We start from the raw sequence: 20,096 nt of genomic DNA, 5'->3' as shown, positions 1-20,096 counted from the left end.
GGATGTTCCTGGAATGCGTTGATGATAACTTCCTTCTCCAAGTGATAGAGGAGCCAACGAGGAGAGGTGCTATGTTGTTCTCACCAACAAGGAGGGGCTGGTGGGGAATGTGAAGCTCAAGGGCAGCCTTGGCTGCAGTGACCATGAAGTGGTGGAGTTCAAGATCGTTAGGGCACCGAGGGGGCCGTACAGCAAGCTCAGTACCCTGGACTTGAGGAGAGCAGACATTGGCCTCTTGAGGGATCTGCTTGGTAGAGTGCCATGGGATAAAGCCCTGGAGGGAAGAGGGGCCCAATAAAGATGGTTAATACTTAAGGATCACCACCTCCAAGATCAGGAGAGATGCATCCCAACAAAGAGGAAGTCAATCAAAACCACTAGGAAGCCTGCATGGATGAACAAGGAGCTCCTGGACAAACTCAAACACAAAAAGGAAGAGGGTGGGAGCAAGGACAGGTAGCCTGGGAGGAATACAGAGAAATTGTCCAATCGGCCAGGGATCAGGTTAGCAAAGCTAAAGCCCTAAGAGAATTAAATCTGGCCAGGGACATCAAGGGCAACAAGAAAAGCTTCTATAGGTGCGTCGGGGATAAAAGGAAGACTAGGGAAAATGTGGGGCCTCTCTGGAATGAAACGGGATACCTGGTTACCCGAGATACAGAGAAGGCTGAGGTACTCAATGACTTTTTTGCCTCAGCCTTCACCAGCAAGTGCTCAAGCCTCAGTGCCCAGGCCGCAGAAAGCAAAGGCAGGGATTGGGAGAATGAAGAGCTGCCCAATGTAGGAGAAGATCGGGTTTGAGACCGTCTAAGGAACTTGAAGGTGCACAAGTCCATGGGACCTGATGAGATCCATCCATGGGTTCTGAAGGAACTGGTGGATGACATTGCTAAGCCACGATCCATGATAGTTGAGAAGCCGTGGAAGTCCAGTGAAGTTCCCGCTGACTGGAAAAGGGGAAACATAACCCCCATTTTTGAAATGGGAAAAAAGGAAGACCCGGGGGACTACAGGCCAGGCAGTCTCACCTCTGTGCCTGGGAAGATCATGGAACAGATCCTCCCGGAAGCTATGCTAAGGCACATGGAAGACAGGGAGGTGAGTCGAGACAGCCAGCATGGCTTCCCCCCGGGCGAGTCCTTCCTGATCAACCTAGTGGCCTTCTATGATGGAGTGACTACATCAGTCGACATGGGAAGGGCTACAGATGTCGTCTATCTGGACCTCTGTAAGGCCTTTGACACGGTCCCCCACAACACCGTTCTCTCTAATCTGGAGAGGTATGGATTCGATGGGTGGAGTGTCCAGTGGGTGAGGAATTGGTTGGATGTTTGCATCCAGAGGGTAGTGGCCAATGGCTCAACGGCCAGACGGAGATCGGTGACCAGTGGTGTCCCACAGGGGTCTGTATTGGGACCGTTACTGTTTAATATCTTCATCAATGACATAGACAGTGGGATCAAGTGAACCATCAGCAAGTTTGCAGATGACACCAAAGTGAGTAGTACGGTTGACACACCTGAGGGATGGGATGCCATCCAGAGGGACCTGGACAAGCTGGAGAAGTGGGCCCGTGTGAACCTCAGGAGGTTCAACAAGGCCAAGTGCAAGGTCCTGCACGTGGGTTGGGTCAACCACCGGTCTCAATACACGCTGGGGGATGAAGGGATTGAGAGCAGCCCTGCCGAGAAGGACTTGGGGGTCCTGGTGGAGGAAAAGCTGGACATGAGCCGGCAATGTACGCTCACAACCACGAAGGCCAACTGTATCCTGGGCTCCATCAAAAGCAGTGTGGCCAGCAGATCGAGGGAGGGGATTCTGCCCCTCCATTCTGCTCTGGTGAGACCCCACCTGGAGCACTGCGTCCAGCTCTGGAGCCCCCAGCCCAGGAAAGACATGGAGCTGTTGGAGCGGGTCTAGAGGAGGGCCACAAAAATGGTCAGGGGGATGGAACACCTCTGCTGTGAAGAAAGGCTGAGAGAGTTGGGGTTGTTCAGCCTGGAGAAGAGGCGGCTTTGGGGAGACCTGATTGCAGCCTTTCAGTACTTGAAGGGGGCTTATAAGAATGATGGGAAGAGACTTTTTAGCAGGGCCTGTTGCGACAGGACAAGGGGGAATGGTTTTAAACTAAAAGAGAGTAGTTTCAGACTAGATAGAAGGCAGAAATTTTTTACAATGAGTGTGGTGAAACACTGGCACAGGTTGCCCAGAGAGGTGGTAGATGCCCCATCCCTGGAAACATTCAAGGTCAGGTTGGACGGGGCTCTGAGAACCTGATCTAGCTGAAGATGTCCCTGCCCATGGCAGGCGGGTTGGACTAGATGACCTTTAAAGGTCCCTTCCAACCCAAACTATTCTATGATTCTATGATACTGATTCCATTGCAGATATTGATATCATTACACATACTGGTACAGATGATTGTGGTTTAACCCGGCAGGCAGCCAAACACCACACAGCTGCTCGCTCACTACCCCTCACCACAGAGGGATGGGGGAGAGAATCGAGAAAAAAAAAAGTAAAATTTGTGGATTGAGATAAAGAGAGTTTAATAGAACAGAAACGAAAGGGAAAATAATAATAATAATAATGGTGATAGAATATACATATATTTACGGTCTTTTCTTTAGACAGCTGGAAAGTCTTTGTTAATGCAATCAATTCTGCTGCTTGGGCACTCAGCTTCAGACTGAGTGCTGAAGCCTCTGCTACTTCATTTTCAGGAGTTTCTGAATAACCTCTAACCCAGTTACTGTTCAGATAATATGAGGACCTGTCTACACATAGCTCAAGATCAGGATCTGGAAATGGTACGTCTGTTAAGTATTTTCAAGTCTTTCTGGCTTCACAGGCTGTTACCACACAATCAGGATGTGGATTTTCTTCCCCAGGAGGAGAGAGCAGAGTAGCAGGGTTCAGCGTGTTACATCGCTTCATTGTTATATTTTCCACTGTTAAGAGAATCAGCTCATAATGATGTACCCAGTGCCTGGGTAAGGTGCTGTGACACCAGCATTTCAATTTCATGTGGCCTTTGTACCACTAGAGGGGATCCAAGCACCACATTGTCACTCTGTTCAACCAGCAGTGCTGCGGCAGCTGTCCTAGGGACACAAGCAAAGGGTCCTTGAGCTACCAGACTGGTCTGGTTTTGGCTGGGATAGTTACATTTCTTCACGTACAAACATGAAGTCTGGCAATCCCAGAGCAGGTGCAGTCATTAATGCGTCTTCAAAAGCTCAAATGCCTTTCCCTTGTCTGTTGTCCAGTGAAGGGGTTCTCCAGCATCTCGAGCAGAAGTCTGTGTCAGTGGTTTTGCCATTTCCCCAGAAGCAGCTTGTGGCAGGTGCACCCACCCCGATAAAAGACCGGGGGCATCAGGACCGCTGCGTCCTTACTTTTCACGCCCTTACGGTGGCGAGTGCCAACCGTCACGAACGCACTTTGGGTCAGTAATTATGGTCACGTATACACCTTGGGCGAGGAGTAAGAAAATTAAGGCTCTCAGCCACTCAGAGTTGACCACAGGTCAGATTCATCTAAGGTATAAATGGAGCCCCACTGAGGGCAAGTTGAGTTGGTCTCCTTGGAGCAGCAGGTCTTCAATGGGGGACTCGCGTTAGGTCATGCAGAGAGAAGATTAGAAAGGGAAAAGCCCTGCTAGAGCACAATCTGGCCACTGTCGTAAGAGACAACAAAAAATGTTTTTACAAATATATTAATGACAAAAAAAGAGCCAAGGAGAATCTGCATCCTTTATTGGATGTGGGGGTGAACAGTGCCACCGAGGATGAGGAGAAGGCTGAGGTACTCAATGCCTTCTTTGCCTCAGTCTCTAATAGTCAGAGCAGTTATCCTCAGGGTACTCAGCCCCCTGAGCTGGAAGTAAGGGACCGTGAGCAGGATAAACCCCCCATAATCCAAGAGGAAGCAGTTAACGAGGTTGAGAGCCCTCATCTTATAGGTCAGTGACTCTGCATATTTTAGATGCTCATTTCGAAAGCCGGCCATGTAGTATTAATTCCTCATAAACCATCCTGAACCTATGGTTTACTGATACCATCAGAGTGTTGAATGATTTTTTTGAGCCTCATTTTGAGTTACTTTGCTGCTAAACAATTTTTGCTTAAATCAAGTTTAGTTTTGAACCTATCACCTGCCTAGTTTGATTTTGTGAGCCTCCACAACACGGGGACACTGCAAGGCACAAGGGCATGGAAGAGATGGTGGGAAAAGGGACTACTGGGGGTCTCCAGTCCAAGCTCCAACCAAAGGCTGGGGAATCACCAACCGCAGGTCAGGTCGGCTGTGACTTTGTAGAGCTGAAACCTGAAAACCTCCAAAGATGGAGAGCACAGAGAGTCTCTGGGTGTCCTGCTGCACTGCAGCATCACCCTCCTAGCCAGTCTTTCCTGAGGCCCAGTCTGAAGCCCCCAGGAAGAAGCTTGTGGCTGTTGTCTCTGCCATAGCATCTGCCATTGCAGAAGAGCTTGGCTCCACCACCTCTCCAGGCAGGTGTCGCCTGCTTTTAGACTGCCCTCTGCCTCCCCTTCAGCAGACTAAAGAGGCCCGGTTGCCTCAGCCTCTCCACACACCTCATGTGCATTAGGCTCCTACGCCCATGGTAACAGACTTCCTCTGGACCTTCTCCAGTTTCTCCATCCTCCTTTCCAAATGGGAAACCCATGGGCTCCTAGGGCATCCACCAGAACTCCCATGCCCTTCTCCTCAGAACAATCCTCAGCCAGTCAGGTCACAGCCGGTCCTGATGCACGAGGTTCTTCTGACCCAGTGCAGACTTTGCCCCCTTCGCCTTTAAAACTTCAGGAGGTTTCTGTTGGCCAAGTCCCCATGTGTGTCGAGGTCCCTCTGGACTGAAACTCCAACACGTCAGCAGTTAAGGTTTGTGGGTCAGTGTCTCAAACAGGGTAACAATATGGGGAATCGCAGGACACTCCAAGGACTGAAAGAGAATGATGTGCTCAATGGAGCTGCTACCCAAGGTTGAAAACTTCCACAGCAACCATCTCAGAAATGCCAAAAGAGGGCACGAAAAAAAGAAATGCACGGCCAATGGGGAAAGGTTTCAGAGGGTAGGCTGTTCTTTTTGGAGGGTATTAGGATAAGAAAAGAGAAGCACTTGTAATTTCAAGGAATGAAGAGAGAAGCAAAAGATGCTGTTGGTCGCCTTTGCTGATGGCTCCTGTTTTGCCTAATGAAATCCAAGGACCACCAGAGCCTTTCCTGCAGAGCTGCTACCCAGCCACACAGCCCCTGGCCTCTGTCATCGCACGGGATTGGTGCACCTCAGGCAGGACGAGCAAATTTGTGTTTACTGGACATCATGATGTTACTTTTTGCGAATCCCTGTGGCCTGTCTCTGTTCTTTGGGATGGCAGGCCTGCCCTCCAGTGCAGTGTCTGCTCTCCTCAATATGGTGTCCATCTGCAAATGCGATGAAAAAGCACTCGCTCATCTCCTCCGGGTCATTAAAAGCACGTTAAAGAGGGCAGGCGGCAGGACAGACCCCTGCAGGACCTTACTAGCTCGATGCCTCCAGGTAGAGTACCACGCATTGATCACGTCCCTCTGAGCCAGACCATCCATCTGGTTATTTACCCATCTACTTATCCACCCATGCAGACCTTAATATCCGAACTTGGGACAAGAATATTGTGGGGGGTGATGTTGAAACATTCACTGACTTCCAGGTTAAAAGACAACCACTGGTCTCCCTGTGTCCAGCAGTCCTGTCCTTTCATCACAGAAAGCAAAGAGGAAGGCGAGAGACAAGCTAAATCCAGTAAATCCAGTCACCTTCTCTTTCAGACCCCCAGAAATGGGATCTGAGGGAACACGATCTGGGGCACAGCCTTCCGCTCCTCTGCACATCCTTGGGGCAGTTTTGAAAGGTGCGTGCAAGGTTTGGGTGCTGCGAGTCATCAGGGAATCCCCACAGACACCACCACCTTTGAAAGATGCTGGAGAGTGGCTTCACTGTGACCTTGGGCTGCTCTCTCAGCTCCCTGGGATGCCGCCCCTCCTGTCCCCTCGACTGGTAAGGATTACGTTGGCTCAAGTGATCCCTGACTTGATCCCCATGCACCGCTGCTTGATCTCCTCCACAGTCCTGCCCTGAGTCCCAGAGGCCTGGCAGACCTTGCTGGGGAAGACTGAGGCAAAGAGGACACACAGAAGCTCAGATCTATCTGCTCCTGCTCTCACCACATTCAGCAGTGGCCACACAGCACCTTTGTTTCTTCTTTAACTGTTCCTGAAGCAGTGAACGCTCCTTCTGGTGCCCTTCAATGGCCTTTCAAGTTCAGAGGGAGTTTTGATCTGGAGCCTTGCTGAGCTTGGAGGATGCTGTCCTTGAAGAGCAGCTGTCCTGAGCTCTGCAACCATGTCACAGCTCTGTCTCCTCAGGAGCAGCTCCAGCTCTTCCTGCCTGTGGCCCTGGCTGAGGCCATTGCTGCACGTCTGGGCTGAAGCCCTGCAGCTGTGGAAGCAGGCAAGCTCGTCCCTGCCCTAAGGAAACCTGGTCCCAAGCGCCCAAGACCCCCTGTGTGCAAAGGCTTTGCTTCAGAGCAGAGACATGGCGTGGACAACAGAGAGCTGAATGTCTTTCGAGCCCTAGGACTACAAAGCCACACTGAAATGCCTATTTCATTCACGTGAGGATATCCCCCAGCTTGGAGAAATTAGGTCTTTGCTTGTCACCTTCCTGGGAGTCCTGTCTAATGCTGGGACAAAGAAAGGGGATTCTCATGGCCAAGTCTTTTCCTGAGAGGAGAAGTAAGTGTCTCTGCGCAGCTGAGGGAGGGAAGATCAGGGATGACTTCAGGCTGTTTCCCAGCAGGTTCCCCTGGAGCCCCAGGGACCCCTTGAGGGAGCTGCGAGGGGCAGAGCAAGTGCTGCCTTGGGCTGGTCCTCTGCTGCTGAGCTGGGCTGGGCTCCTGGAAGGAGGGAGCTCCTGGCAAGTGGGCAGTGCTGCAGAGAGACAGCTCTGCCCAGGAGCAGCTCCTCTGCAAAGCGCAGCAGGGCTGAGGGCACTGCCTGAAGGCAGCGAGGGGAGGGAGCGAGGCAGAGAGAGCGTAAAGGCAGTCTGGAGTGGGAGGATGCTGAGAGCTCACTGCGCGGAGAGATCTTCACAACCCTCTACATGGTAAGTCACTGGGTGCAGGACAATGTAGCTGGTGTTCCTGGAGGGATATCCAAAAGCTGGTACATGCCACAGCAACTATGATCTTTCAGGAGGACTCTCTCAGATTCCCTGCTGTAGAGGAGGAGGAGGTGCTGCAGAGCAGGGTTTCCCTGCTGCACCGTCAGAAGGAGAGGGCATGACGGCTGCCTTCTCCCAGGCACTGCTCCAAGGTGTGAAGGCGTGTGTGCAGGCAGGGGTGGCCAGGGCTGTCCTTCCGAGCAGGGTCCCTGCGCCCCAGGGGGCTGAGCACCAGGGCAGGGACTCTGCCGCCTGCCAGGGTCAGCACTCAGCCTGCCCGGGGAGCTCCCCACGACGCTGTGGGGAGAAGCTGTGTGTGGAAGGAATGAGCCCCGGCAGGACACGGTCCTTCTGCTGTCCAGAAGGTGCAGCGTGGGTCAGGGCTGCTCAGGCTTCTCCATCACCCAGAGGACATTTGCAGAGGGTCATGTTAAAGATGGGTGTCGAGGTAGGGGATTACCTGAAAGGGAAGAAGTGTGTGCTTTGAGTTTTCTCCCCTGGGTTGTCTGGGTGGGCAGTGGGAGATGGGAATTGATTGCTCTGCTCTGGAGTAGGCACTGAGACCCCAGTTCTCGTTAGGCCTTGCCTGAGCTGCTCCTTAGCCCCTGCACACACCGAGATGTCCCTGGGCAGTGCCCTGCTGCCAGGAGGTGTCTGCAGGGCAGAGCTGAGCACGCAGCAGGGCGGATGGGCTCTGTGAGCATGAAGAGGGAGGAGAGGTGAGGGCAGAGAAACAGGTCCTGGCCCAGAAGAGCTCCAGGCAGCAGAGCCATGGGCAGCGAGGAAGAGAGAACTGCTCCCAGAAAGGCCATGGCAGGAGGGGTTCAGGCACCTCCCTGCCATCCCCTGCAGTGCAGATGCTTTCCCTGGAGCAACCCCCTGCTCTCCTCACTCTCACAGCAGAGCCTCTGCCCTTCATGTCATGGACACTTGGCCATAAGTTGCCTTCCCAGCAGCCTGACCACCAAAGAGGAGAAAAATTCAAGCCTCTGACTGTGTCTCCCTCCCCTGCCTCCCTTGGCAGGGGAACTTTGGCACGTTCTCCTCTTCTCCCTGCCGCCCTTGTTCTTACTGTGACACTCACTGCTGTGGGGGGGTGAGGATTCAAGTGCAGCTCAGACACCAACGCTGTGTCTACTGTCATGCCCGTATGTCCGTGGAGGAAAAGCATCCAACTCGCACCCTGTTAACCTTTGGGGCTCTGGGTACTGCAGGGTGTGCGGCTGGCACACATCTCACCCTCCTTCCAGGACACAGGAGATTTAGGAGAGTTGAGTCTTTCCTTGGGAGGTCCTGCTGGGCTGCAGGCTGCCCGCCAGTAGGGCAAAGCTCTCCCGGGGCATCTCTATGTCATGCAGGAGCCCCATGGAGAAGACACCTCGGTGCTAAGGCCATTGAAATGCTGCTGAGTGGCTGTATGTGGGCAGCTGTAAGGAGCCCTCTGTGTCCGTGGTTGGGAGGGGAGAGCTGAGATCCTCCTCAGGTACGATGAGGTGAGGGCTTTGGAGATGTGCACTCAGAACATGGATTCCTCTGCTCCCAGCAGTGTCCGGTTTCTTTTGGGGGGAACACGTGAGTGCCATAGTCCTCCAGCTGAAAGAGCTGCCAGCACAGGGCAGCTGAGCTCAGGGCTGATGGACAGAGCGGCTGTCCTCACTCTGCACTGAGGGACAGTCCCTTTGCCTCTCAGGACCCACACGATTTCACTTGCAGTGCAGCAGAAATGCCCGGGATTTCTGCATCAGAAACACTGCTCAGCTGTGGTGGGGCAACCAGACCAGAAGGCACAAACCAAAATCCCCACAGCTCTGCTCTGCAGGCAGGTGAATTGGCAGCGACAATGCTGAGAAGCTCTTTGATATCACGAGTGGATTTAATCTGAGATCACCCCATGTTCCTGTTTACCTATTGCTGTGGGGCAGGACTGACTCCTCCAGAGCCCAGAGCAGAGCCTGCGGCTCCCTGGGGCACCCTCAGCCAGCACCAACCAGAGCTCGTGCAAGGGACCTGCCAAAGGTCTTCCTGAATGCAGAGAGACACTTTGGGGGGGTTCCTATGAGAAATGGCTTTGATTTTGCTCAGAGAAGTCTCTCCTAACTTGTCACTATCTTTTCCCTCTTGGACAGTCCCCCATGCCCAGAGGCAGCAGATGTCCAACACCAGCTCCATTAACCAGTTCCTCCTCCTGGCCTTCGCAGACACGCGGGAGCTGCAGCTCTTGCACTTCTGGCTCTTCCCGGGCATCTACCTGGCTGCCCTGCTGGGCAACGGCCTCATCATCACCGCCATAGCCTGCGACCACTGCCTCCACACCCCCATGTACTTCTTCCTCCTCAACCTCTCCGTCCTCGACCTGGGCTGTATCTCCACCACTGTTCCCAAATCCATGGCCAATTCCCTCTGGGACACCAGGGCCATCTCCTACTTGGGATGTGCTGTCCAACTCTTTCTCTTTGCCTTCTTGTTAGTGGCAGAGTATTATATTCTCACCATCATGGCCTATGACCGCTATGTTGCCATCTGCCAACCCCTGCACTATGGGACCCTTCTGGGCAGCAGAGCTTGTGTCCACATGGCAGGAGCTGCCTGGGGGAATGGGTTTCTCACTGCTCTGCTGCACACTGCCAATACATTTTCACTGCCCCTCTGCAAGGGCAATGCTGTGGACCAGTTCTTCTGTGAAATCCCCCCACTCCTCAAGCTCTCCTTCTCACACGCCTACCTCAGTGAAATTGGGCTTGTTGTGGTTACTTTTTCTTTAGGTTTTGGATGTTTTGTGTTCATTGTGGTGTCCTACGTGCAGATCTTCAGGGCCGTTCTGAGGATCCCTTCAGAACAAGGGCGGCACAAAGCCTTTTCCACATGCCTCCCTCACCTGGCTGTGGTCTCCCTGTTTGTCAGCACTATCATTTTTTCCTATCTGAAGCCCCCCTCCATCTCCTCCTCATCCTTGGATCTGGTCGTGACAGTTCTCTACGCGTTGGTACCGCCAGCAGTGAACCCCCTCATCTACAGCATGAGGAACCAGGAACTCAAGAATGCCCTGAAGAAGCTGATTCGAGAAGTAGTATTTCAGCAGCATTAAGCTGCCCATCTCTCTTCACAAGGTTTCTCCAAGTGATCTCAAGCAACTTGTGTCATTTGGTCATTGTACTGGTTATAATCGTGTTTACTCAGAAACCTTTACTCAGCTCCTGAGGGGTCTGGTCTCCTGCAGGAGACCTCCTGTCCTGTGTGACAGTGGCCAGTGGCAGGGAAACACCTCAGCTACAGCGGGGCCTCTACAAGTGACCCTCGATGTCCATGGCCAGACAGCTGAGCTCTGCCTGGAAAGGGAAGGAACTGCTTGACACTTTTAAAAAACACATGAGCACCTTTTCATCAGCTGAGATGACTGAAAACTTGTAATAAAATGACAACGTTTAAAATGACCAGGACAACATGGGGATGTCCAGGAAGCGTATCAGCTGCAGGAGGTGAAGGATGTACCTTCCTCTGTGCTATCATTGCCAAGACTCTGTTCATGATACTGTGTCTTTAACCTCCCTCACCTTTGCAGATGCAGTAGATGATGATTGTAGGTCCTTTCCAGCTGAACTAGTCTAGTCTCATCTAGTCTAGAGTATTCTGCCTGCCCAAGCCTAAAGGCACCTTCCCAGCAGCCTGTCTGTGCCTGTACCCTCTCCTCCGCTCTCCAGTTTTCCCCTCCCCTTACTCCTTGTTCACTCAGATCCCTCTCAACTCCCCAGGTGCTGCTTTGAGCTTCAGGGAGTTAGAGGCCTGCCCTTGTCTTTCTGCAGTCTAATTACCTCTTCAGCCAATCCCTGCCTTGTGCTTACAGCTATTCTTTCTGACCTCTCTCTCTCAGACCTTTCTAGTGAGGCCATTCCCTGAGGATGGTGAACCTCACTGGAGGCAGCTTGGACTCAGCAGACAGTTGAGGAGGGTGGGGGTTATTGTTTGCTCAACTTTGCTAGGTTTTCCTTCTGTTGCTTTGAAACGAAGAGAAAGGCAGCTGGGCCTGTGCGCAACCAGGTCTCTAAGGAAAGCAGGTGGGAGTTGGTGCAAAGGAGCTGTAACCTCCAGCTGCAGATTTCACTGGAGAAGTCTGACGGAAGGAGAAGTAATGCAAGTCCCAGGTGGCCCATGAGAGAAAGGGCAGGGGTGGGGAGGTGAGCAGGGAGGTTGTCCATGCCTGACCTCAAGGAGGAGCTCTTCCTACCCATCTTGACTTTATTTGGAGACACACACACACACACACACCCCCCGCATCAATATTGATTGGAGAATGCTGCTATCACTTCTGCTGTGAATTTAAAAAAAGCCCCAAACTCTTAAAAATCAAAAATCCTCCTTTATTAAGTGCTCATTGAAAGCTTGGAAATCTTCCCCTTCACGTTCTCTCTGGACACCTATCCAATTAGCTGTGTAAGTCTTGAAGACTTGCAAAAAATAATGGGAAGAGGCACGTCTTTTTCCATTTTAACGAGTCCCATGGTGTATTCGATGCTGAGACCATGAACTAAGACACTGAGAGGAGCCTGAAGAAACCACTGAAGAAGTCAGTGCCAGAAGCAAGCCCTACAGTTTCAGGGAGTGTTAATGGGTCCCACTGGGGGCCGTTACTAACAAAGCCTCCCGAGGGGCTCGTTAGAGCAGAAAACTAGAGGCGGTGACGACAGGTAGGCAAAGGCAATCATAGAATCATAGAACCATTCAGGTTGGAAAAGCCCTTTAAGATCATTGAGTCCAACCGCAATGTAAAGGTGGCTCTGATGCTGAGTAACCCGTGGTATGTCACATCTACTGCGCTTCGCAGAGGAGCTGCTCCTGGGCAGAGCTGTCTCTCTGCAGCGCTGCCCGCTTGCCACGAGCTCCCTCCGTCCCAGGAGCCCGGCCCAGCTCAGCAGCAGAGGCCCAGCCCAAGGCATTTTAATGATCCCTCTGGTGGGTTTGGTGTCGAGTCCATGAAACTCAGGCACTGAGAGGAGGCTGAAGAAACCTCTCAAGAAGTCAAAGTCAGCTGCAAACTCCAAAGTTGCTTGGAGCCTTAATGGGTCCCACTGAGAGACATTACTGACAAAGCAACCCTGGGCACTGGTTCGTGCAGAAAACTGCTCAGTAAACCTGGATGCGTTACATTAAGCCAGAGGGCCAAGCCCTGTCCGCCATTCCTTGGGAAGGGAGATGATGTCCCTCACACCTTGCTCACGGCTCTTCCGAGGGCCAGCGTGTTGTGGGGATGTGCGATGCCAAGTGCAGGACAGCTCCCAGGGCTCCTGGGTGGGGATGAGGAGGCCATGAGGCTCTTGTGCTCTAAGGAGAAGGTGTCTCCTTAGGGTCATCAGGTGCAGAGAGAACAGCCATAGCCCAGGAGACAAAGACCTCGGCTATGGTGGGGGCTTTCAGCCTTGCCAGAGCCCTCAGCTCTCTCCACTTGGGAGGTTGAAAAGGAGATCCTTCAACGTCAAGGCTCTCTGCCTTGTTCCCTTCTCTCAGGATCCTAAACTCTACCTTCTCACTCCTGCCTTTTACATCCCTGACCAGTTCTTCCATTTTGAAAGTATGAAGTCCCGCAGGGCACCTCACCTCATTGCCTCCTCTGTCACCCCAGTCAGGAAGATGGTGTCAATGAGCTCCAAAACCCTCCTGGATGGCTTGCACCTCGCTATGTTGTCTCTTCAGCAGAGGCAGTTGGGATAGTTCAAGTCCCCCATGTGGACCAGGGCCTGCAAACATGAGGCTTCTTCCAGTTGTTTGAAGAAGGCCTCATTTACTTCCTCTTCCATAGCAGGTGGTCTATAGCAGACATCCACCCACCACAGCATTGCCTATCTTGTTCTGCCCTCTCATGCTGACCCTTCAGCTCTCAGCTGACTCATTGTTTGTCCCCAGGCAGAGCTCCACGCATTCCTGCTGCTCTCACATAAAGGACAACTTCCCCTCCAAGTCCAGACCAATGGCTGAGACCAGACCCCCAAGACCCCACCGTTTCCCCGGGAGGTGGTTTGGGCCACCTTCTCACTCCAGTAGCCAACTTGCAGATCCTCTGGGCTCTCCAGTGTCCAGCCCAGACTTAGGGTCTCTAAATACGGGGCTCCCAGGCTGCTGCTTCCACTCACTGACTGCTCCGGTTTGATGTTCGCTAGTGGTTACACCCAATGACATACACACCAACATTATGTGCATGGTCTCCAATCTCTCCAGTTTCTGGGGCCCTGAAGAACATGAACTTGTATGACTTGTGGTTGCCACTCCAGTGGCTGGCAATTGGGCCTCCATCCGTACACAAAACCAGAGATTCTCCTCAGCCCAGAAAGCTGTGGGAAATTAGAGTTTAATAAGAAGATGCAACAGTCTGGGGCAATCAGTTGCTGGGCATGGCCAGACAAGTGTACTGACCAATCACCTGTTTACACATGATCATCTCCTCTTATCCCCTTTTCCCTCCGTTCTCCCACGCTTGTTCCTCCCCAAATCACCATGAGCCCTTCCTCTTGTTGCCTTTGGATCTTTCCTAGACGTTCCACAGGAAGTCTTGCGCAATCCCCAAATGCTCTTTCTTGCATCCCATCAGGAGTCTCAGACACCCAGAGGCAGAAACCCCCATCCTCAGTATGCAAGGTCATCCTGCGAGGCTCCCCCTTTGACCCACACCCACATATCTTGGACCTGTCTGGGAAAGAAAGGTTTTTCCATTAGGATGTTTAATTGTTTCTCTGAGAACAGGCTAATTCATGTTGTAGAAATGGCAATTCTTTATGTTTATGGAAGTGTGGGGGACTTGGTCAGATCCAAATGCCTACATCGGGCATGTGTGAAACAGAGCAGACTGTTTGCCTCCCCCCGGCCATGACCAAGTCCTGAGGATATTGACTCTAGGAGGCATTTACTAGCACTGACCACAGACGATAAGGACCATAACAGCCACCTATCTGGATGACCCAAGAAGTCCTCTTCATTCCTGTCTGCCCATGTTTATGTGTTTCCCCCTTCAAAGGCTGTGTCATACACACAAGCTCCAAGACTTCAAAGAAATTCAAGGGACAGAAATGCAAGCCAGGCCAACAATAACTCTCTATCAAAGCTTAAGCCACAAAGAACAAGCAGCAGTCGATTAAAGACATCCTAGAGCATTTGAGTGTACATCACCTTTAGCACGCCTAGGGAATTTTTCGAGGCACCCAGTCATTTGGAGGTTGTTTGCGATCCTCTCCAGTGTGTCCAGTCAACCCTAGGTATATATGAAGAGGGCTTATGAGAAAGACAGAGAGAGACTTTTGGCCACGGTCTGTAGTGACAGGACAAGGGGTAATGGTTTTAAACTGAAAGAGAGTAGGTTTTGATCGGACATAGGGAAGAAATGCTGTACGGTGAGGCTGGCGAGACACTGGAACAGGTTGCCCAGAGAAGTTGTAGATGGAAGCGTTCAAAGTCAGGCTGGATGGGATGTTGAGCAACCTGATCTAGTGAAAGCTGTCCCTGTCCGTGTCAGGGAGGGCGTTGGACTAGATGACCTTTAGTGGTCCCTTCCAACCCACACCATTCTATGATTCTATGATTTCTCAGAGTCTGCAGAGTCCCTTGACTGGCATTTAAGGTACGCCACAGTGACCAGGCCAAAGAAGAGAGTCACCACCCCAAGGTGTTAGGAGCAAGTTGGAAAAGGCTTTGTGCCTGCTCCGAACTGAAGGCATTTTCAGAATTGCCCTGATAATTGTAGTGTAAGAAATAGCGATAAAGGAAAAGGGAAGGACTGCGAATACCAGGATGATGGTGTGCAGCGTCACTTGGTTCCAGGACGTGTCTGCAGAGACCAGTTCCAACAGAGGGGGTGTCACAGAAGATGTGATGAAGGGCATGGGATGCTCAGAAGGGCAAAGTGAATACCTGATAGGTCTGCCCTATTTAGACTGGTATGACAGCCACCTGTGACCCCACTACCATGTGACGCAGAACCCCCCTTTCATGATGAGGCTATAGTGCAGGAGGTCACAGACGGCTACATAATGGTTGTAGGCCATGGAAGCCAGGAGAAGGCTTTTGGTGCCTCCCAGCAAAACCAGGAAATACAGCTGGGCAGCACATCCATGGAAGCAGATCCTGCTGGATTCCTTCAGGAAGCCCACCAGCGTTTTTGGCAGTGTGATTAATGTAGAGCAGATCTTTGGGAAGGAGAAAGTCCTCAGGAAGAAGTACACGGTGCTGTGGAGGCTTGACTCCACCACAGTGGTAAGCACGATGAAGCCATTCCCTATGAGGACCATGCAGCAGATGATCAGGAAGCCTGTGAAGCGCAAGCTCTGCAGGTTGGTGTGGACAGCAAATCCCAGAAGAAGAAATCCAGGTGCAGCAGTGTGATTCTCCAAGCCACTGCTTTCGGGCATTTTCTCTACCTAAAGTCATCCACACAACAGCTGGTAGAGGTCACTGATGGCCCATCCATCATCGCGTACCCCTCAAACATAGGGAAAGACTACAAACATCAGCATACACTATTGCAGCATCAGGAAAGCTAGCCCAAGATCTACCTGTATGTACAGAAGTCTAAGGTGGAGTGATGGGTAGACCTGCACGCAGCTACACCTCCAAGCAGTCGCTCTCTCCCTCCCTCTCCTCAGCAAGACGGGGGAGAAAATAAGATGGACAAGCTTGTGGCTTGAGGCAAAGGCAGTTGATTGAGAAAAGCAAAGGTCACCCACGGAAGCAAAGGAAGAAGAGATTTATTCCCTCCTTCCCATTGTCGGGCAGATGTCCAGCCAATTCCTGGGAAGCGTGGCCTCAGTGTGCCTAGCGGTTGCTTCGGAAGAAAAATGCCATTATTATGAATGCCCCTCACCTCTCCCTTTCTCTCGTCTTTTATTGCTGATCCTGACGTCATATGGTATGGAATATCCTTTTGATCAGTTTGGGTCAGCTCTCTTGGTTATGTCCCCTCCCGACCTCTTGCCTACCCCCAGCCTCCTGGCCTTTGTGTGTGGTGGGGTTGGAGAGACAGCCTTCGTGCTGTGCGAGTACTGCTCAGTAACAGCCAAAACAGGGGTGCGTTGTCAACACTCTTCGAGCAACCACTGCAGAGCACGGCACCCGATGGGCTGCTAGGAGGAAAGTTAACTCCTCCCCAGCCAGACCCAGGACAATCTCTACCTCGTATTCCACACCACCTGTGTCATGCTCCGGTCCCACATAATTTGATACGTTTACATATCTTCCGAAAATCCTTTGTTATGTATTTCTCATTCCTGACATCCCCTCTTACCAACACTTAAAACTTATGCCACATGCATAAACCATCTTTACATCCAACATACAGATTTATGCGTCCTCATTAACCACTAACATTGGGGTTGAGAGCAGACTTGCAACAGGAAAACCTGCTACCAAGCACCCAAGACCTTGTGTGTGCAAAGGCTTTGCCTCAGAGCACAGCCATGCTGCAGTGGATGGCAGGTGGCAATGTGAAGAAGGGATGAGGTGCCCACAAGGAAGACAAACCCTGCTGTCCCCAAGGCCAGAGAGAAACAGAGCTGGGCTGTGCAGTCCAAGCAGGAGAGGGCTTTGCTCTCTGTGGTGTCTCTGCAGCCCTGAGCGCCTGCGGTGGAGGTGAAGCTGATCTCAGGAAGGAAGAGGTGATATTGAGAGTGTCCTTGGGAGTGGACATCCTGTGGTACTGGCACAGTGAAAATCATTGGCCTGACCCGTGACTGTGACATCGAGGGGTGGTTAAACGATGGGGGAGAGAAGAACCAGCAGAGTTTGAGAGGGAATGCCCATGAGTGGAGACCCTGGTGTGATGCGCTTCGTATTCATGCGCTGCCCTGCATCTACTGGAAAGAGAAGGGCACAGCCTTAGGTCAGCGCAGTGGTGCGGTTCAGTCATTGGCCCAACGGCACCGAACCTGTCTGAGATGCCGTGCGTGATGCCTGTCACACAGTTGGTTTGAATGGGGATAGGGGTCCTGTGTAGGACCTGTGCTGTCCACGTCAGCTGCAGAGCCCTGGCATCTCACGTAGCACTGCAGGCCTGTAGGTGGATATTAAATGAAGATTCAGCTGCCCTGAAGTAGCTTAGACAATTGGAGCGCAGGGGATGCACTCAACAAAACTGCCATGATACTCGCAGGACGTGTAGGAAATGCAGTTGATGGTGAAGAGAAAGAGAGCTCTCCCTGTGCTGCATGACTCCATTTGGCCAGCTGAATACCTCTATAGGCTGCCCCGTACATAGGGAATATCTACAGGTTCAGTTGTCCTACATATGGGCATCCGCCGTCATTCCACCTGGCCAATTTAACTTCCCATCAGGCTCCAAGAAGATGCCCCCAGATGCTGCCCTGTCTCTAGGAACTGCTCCCTTAGAGCTTGCAGTCACCTCACATAGCTTGGACCCCCTCCTGAACCCCAAAGGTCGCCAGGTGTTGGTGGCTGAGCAGCTCCCTCCTGGTAGCCACCCCCATGATTGCCATGGCAGCTGAGAGAAGGAGCTCCCATGCAGGTGCCCATTTTGTGCCCACCTGAACTGAGGCAAGAGGAACCCCACCTCCTGTGGCTTTGTGGTCTGCAGGGGAGTGAGCTGAGACCCCTTCCAGCCCCGGGACTGCAGACCCAGGATGAGATGCCTCGATTGACTCTGCTGGATCATTCCCTCAGCAGGGGTAAAGGAAATGCCTCCCTGTCACTGTCTGGGTGTCCTCTCTAATGCTGAGACAAGGAGAAGTGATTAGAGGACCTACATGTGACTCTGGGAAGAGAAATGACCTTGGTGGAAAGAAGTGTCTCTGCGCAGCTGAGGGAGGGAAGATCAGGGATGACTTCAGGCTGTTTCCCAGCAGGTTCCCCTGGAGCCCCAGGGACCCCTCGAGGGAGCCGCGAGGGGCAGAGCAAGTGCTGCCTTGGGCTGGTCCTCTGCTGCTGAGCTGGGCTGGGCTCCTGGAAGGAGGGAGCTCCTGGCAAGTGGGCAGTGCTGCAGAGAGACAGCTCTGCCCAGGAGCAGCTCCTCTGCAAAGCGCAGCAGGGCTGAGGGCACTGCCTGCAGGCACCGAGGGGAGGGAGTGAGGCAGAGAGAGCGTAAAGGCAGTCTGGAGTGGGAGGATTCTGAGAGCTCACTGCGCGGAGAGATCTTCACAGCCCTCTACCTGGTAAGTGCCTGGGTGCAGGACAATGTAGCTGCTGTTCCTGGAGGGATATCCAAAAGCTTGTACATGCCACAGCAACTATGATCTTTCAGGAGGACTCTCACAGCTTCCCTCATGTAGAGGAGGAGGAGGTGCTGCAGAGCAGGGCTTCCCTGCTGCACCGTCAGAAGGACAGGGCATGACGGCTGCCTTCTCCCGGGCACTGCTCCAGGGTGTGAAGGCGTGTGTGCAGGCAGGGGTGGCCAGGGCTGTCCTTCCGAGCAGGGTCCCTGAGCCCCAGGGGGCTGAGCACCAGGGCAGGGACTCTGCCGCCTGCCAGGGTCAGCACTCAGCCTGCCCGGGGAGCTCCCCACGACGCTGCGGGGAGAAGCTGTGGGTGGAAGGAGTGAGCCTCGGCAGAGCAGGGTCCTTCTGCTGTTGAGAAGGTGCAGCGTGGGTCAGGGCTGCTCAGGCTTCTCCATCACACGGAGGACATTTGCAGAGGGTCATGTTAAAGATGGGTGTCAAGGTAGGGGATTACCTGAAAGGGAAGAAGTGTGTGCTTTGAGTTTTCTCCCCTGGGTTGTCTGGGTGGGCAGTGGGAGATGGGAATTGATTGCTCTGCTCTGGAGTAGGCAATGAGACCCCAGTTCTCGTTAGGACTTGCCTGAGCTGCTCCTTAGCCCCTGCACACACCGAGATGCCCCTGGGCAGTGCCCTGCTGCCAGGAGGTGTCTGCAGGGCAGAGCTGAGCACGCAGCAGGGTGGATGGGCTCTGTGAGCATGAAGAGGGAGGAGAGGTGAGGGCAGAGAAACAGGTCCTGGCCCAGAAGAGCTCCAGGCAGCAGAGTCATGGGCAGCGAGGAAGAGAGAACTGCTCCCAGAAAGGCCATGGCAGGAGGGCTTCAGGCACCTCCCTGCCATCCCCTGCAGTGCAGATGCTTTCCCTGGAGCAACCCCCTGCTCTCCTCACTCACACAGCAGATCCTCTGCCCTTCATGTCATGGACACTTGGCCATGAGTTACCTTCCCAGCAGCCTGACCACCAAAGAGGAGAAAATCTCAAGCCTCTGACTGTGTCTCCCTCCCCTGCCTCCCTTGGCAGGGGAACTCTGGCACGTTCTCCTCTTCTCCCTGCCGCCCTTGTTCTTACTGTGACACTCACTGCTGTGGGGGGGTGAGGATTCAAGTGCAGCTCAGACACCAACGCTGTGTCTACTGTCATGCCCGTATGTCCATGGAGGAAAAGCATCCAACTCGCACCCTGTTAACCTTTGGGGCTCTGGGTACTGCAGGGTGTGCGGCTGGCACACATCTCACCCTCCTTCCAGGACACAGGAGATTTAGGAGAGTTGAGTCTTTCCTTGGGAGGTCCTGCTGGGCTGCAGGCTGCCCTCCAGTAGGGCAAAGCTCTCCCGGGGCATCTCTATGTCATGCAGGAGCCCCATGGAGAAGACACCTCGGTGCTAAGGCCATTGAAATGCTGCTGGGTGGCTGTATGTGGGCAGCTGTAAGGAGCCCTCTGTGTCTGTGGTTGGGAGGGGAGAGCTGAGATCCTCCTCAGGTACGATGGGGTGAGGGCTTTGGAGATGTGCACTCAGAACGTGGATTCCTCTGCTCCCAGCAGTGTCCGGTTTCTTTTGGGGGGAACACGCGAGTGCCCTAGTCCTCCAGCTGAAAGAGCTGCCAGCACAGGGCAGCTGAGCTCAGGGCTGATGGACAGAGCGGCTGTCCTCACTCTGCACTGAGGGACAGTCCCT

The 20,096-nt window shown here is 53.0% G+C and overlaps 1 protein-coding gene across 1 annotated transcript; it reads left to right on the top strand.

The window, feature by feature from the left end:
• Positions 1 to 9,371: 9,371 nt before the first annotated feature.
• Positions 9,372 to 10,307, top strand: LOC142076565 (olfactory receptor 14C36-like). Its single transcript, XM_075138858.1, has one exon. It carries the CDS (start codon positions 9,372 to 9,374, stop codon positions 10,305 to 10,307), a length of 936 nt encoding a protein of 311 aa, XP_074994959.1.
• The last annotated feature ends 9,789 nt before the right edge of the window (positions 10,308 to 20,096 follow it).

Source organism: Calonectris borealis, unplaced genomic scaffold, assembly GCF_964195595.1.
Source record: "Calonectris borealis unplaced genomic scaffold, bCalBor7.hap1.2 HAP1_SCAFFOLD_66, whole genome shotgun sequence".
NCBI classification, from domain to species: domain Eukaryota; kingdom Metazoa; phylum Chordata; class Aves; order Procellariiformes; family Procellariidae; genus Calonectris; species Calonectris borealis.
The sequence above is the reverse complement of the archived record's forward strand: the minus strand, read 5'-3'. Positions and strand labels throughout refer to the sequence as shown.

Coding starts and splice junctions, on each gene's coding strand:
- LOC142076565 (XM_075138858.1), top strand. CDS start 9,372: ATGTCCAACACCAGCTCCATTAACCAGTTCCTCCTCCTGGCCTTCGCA.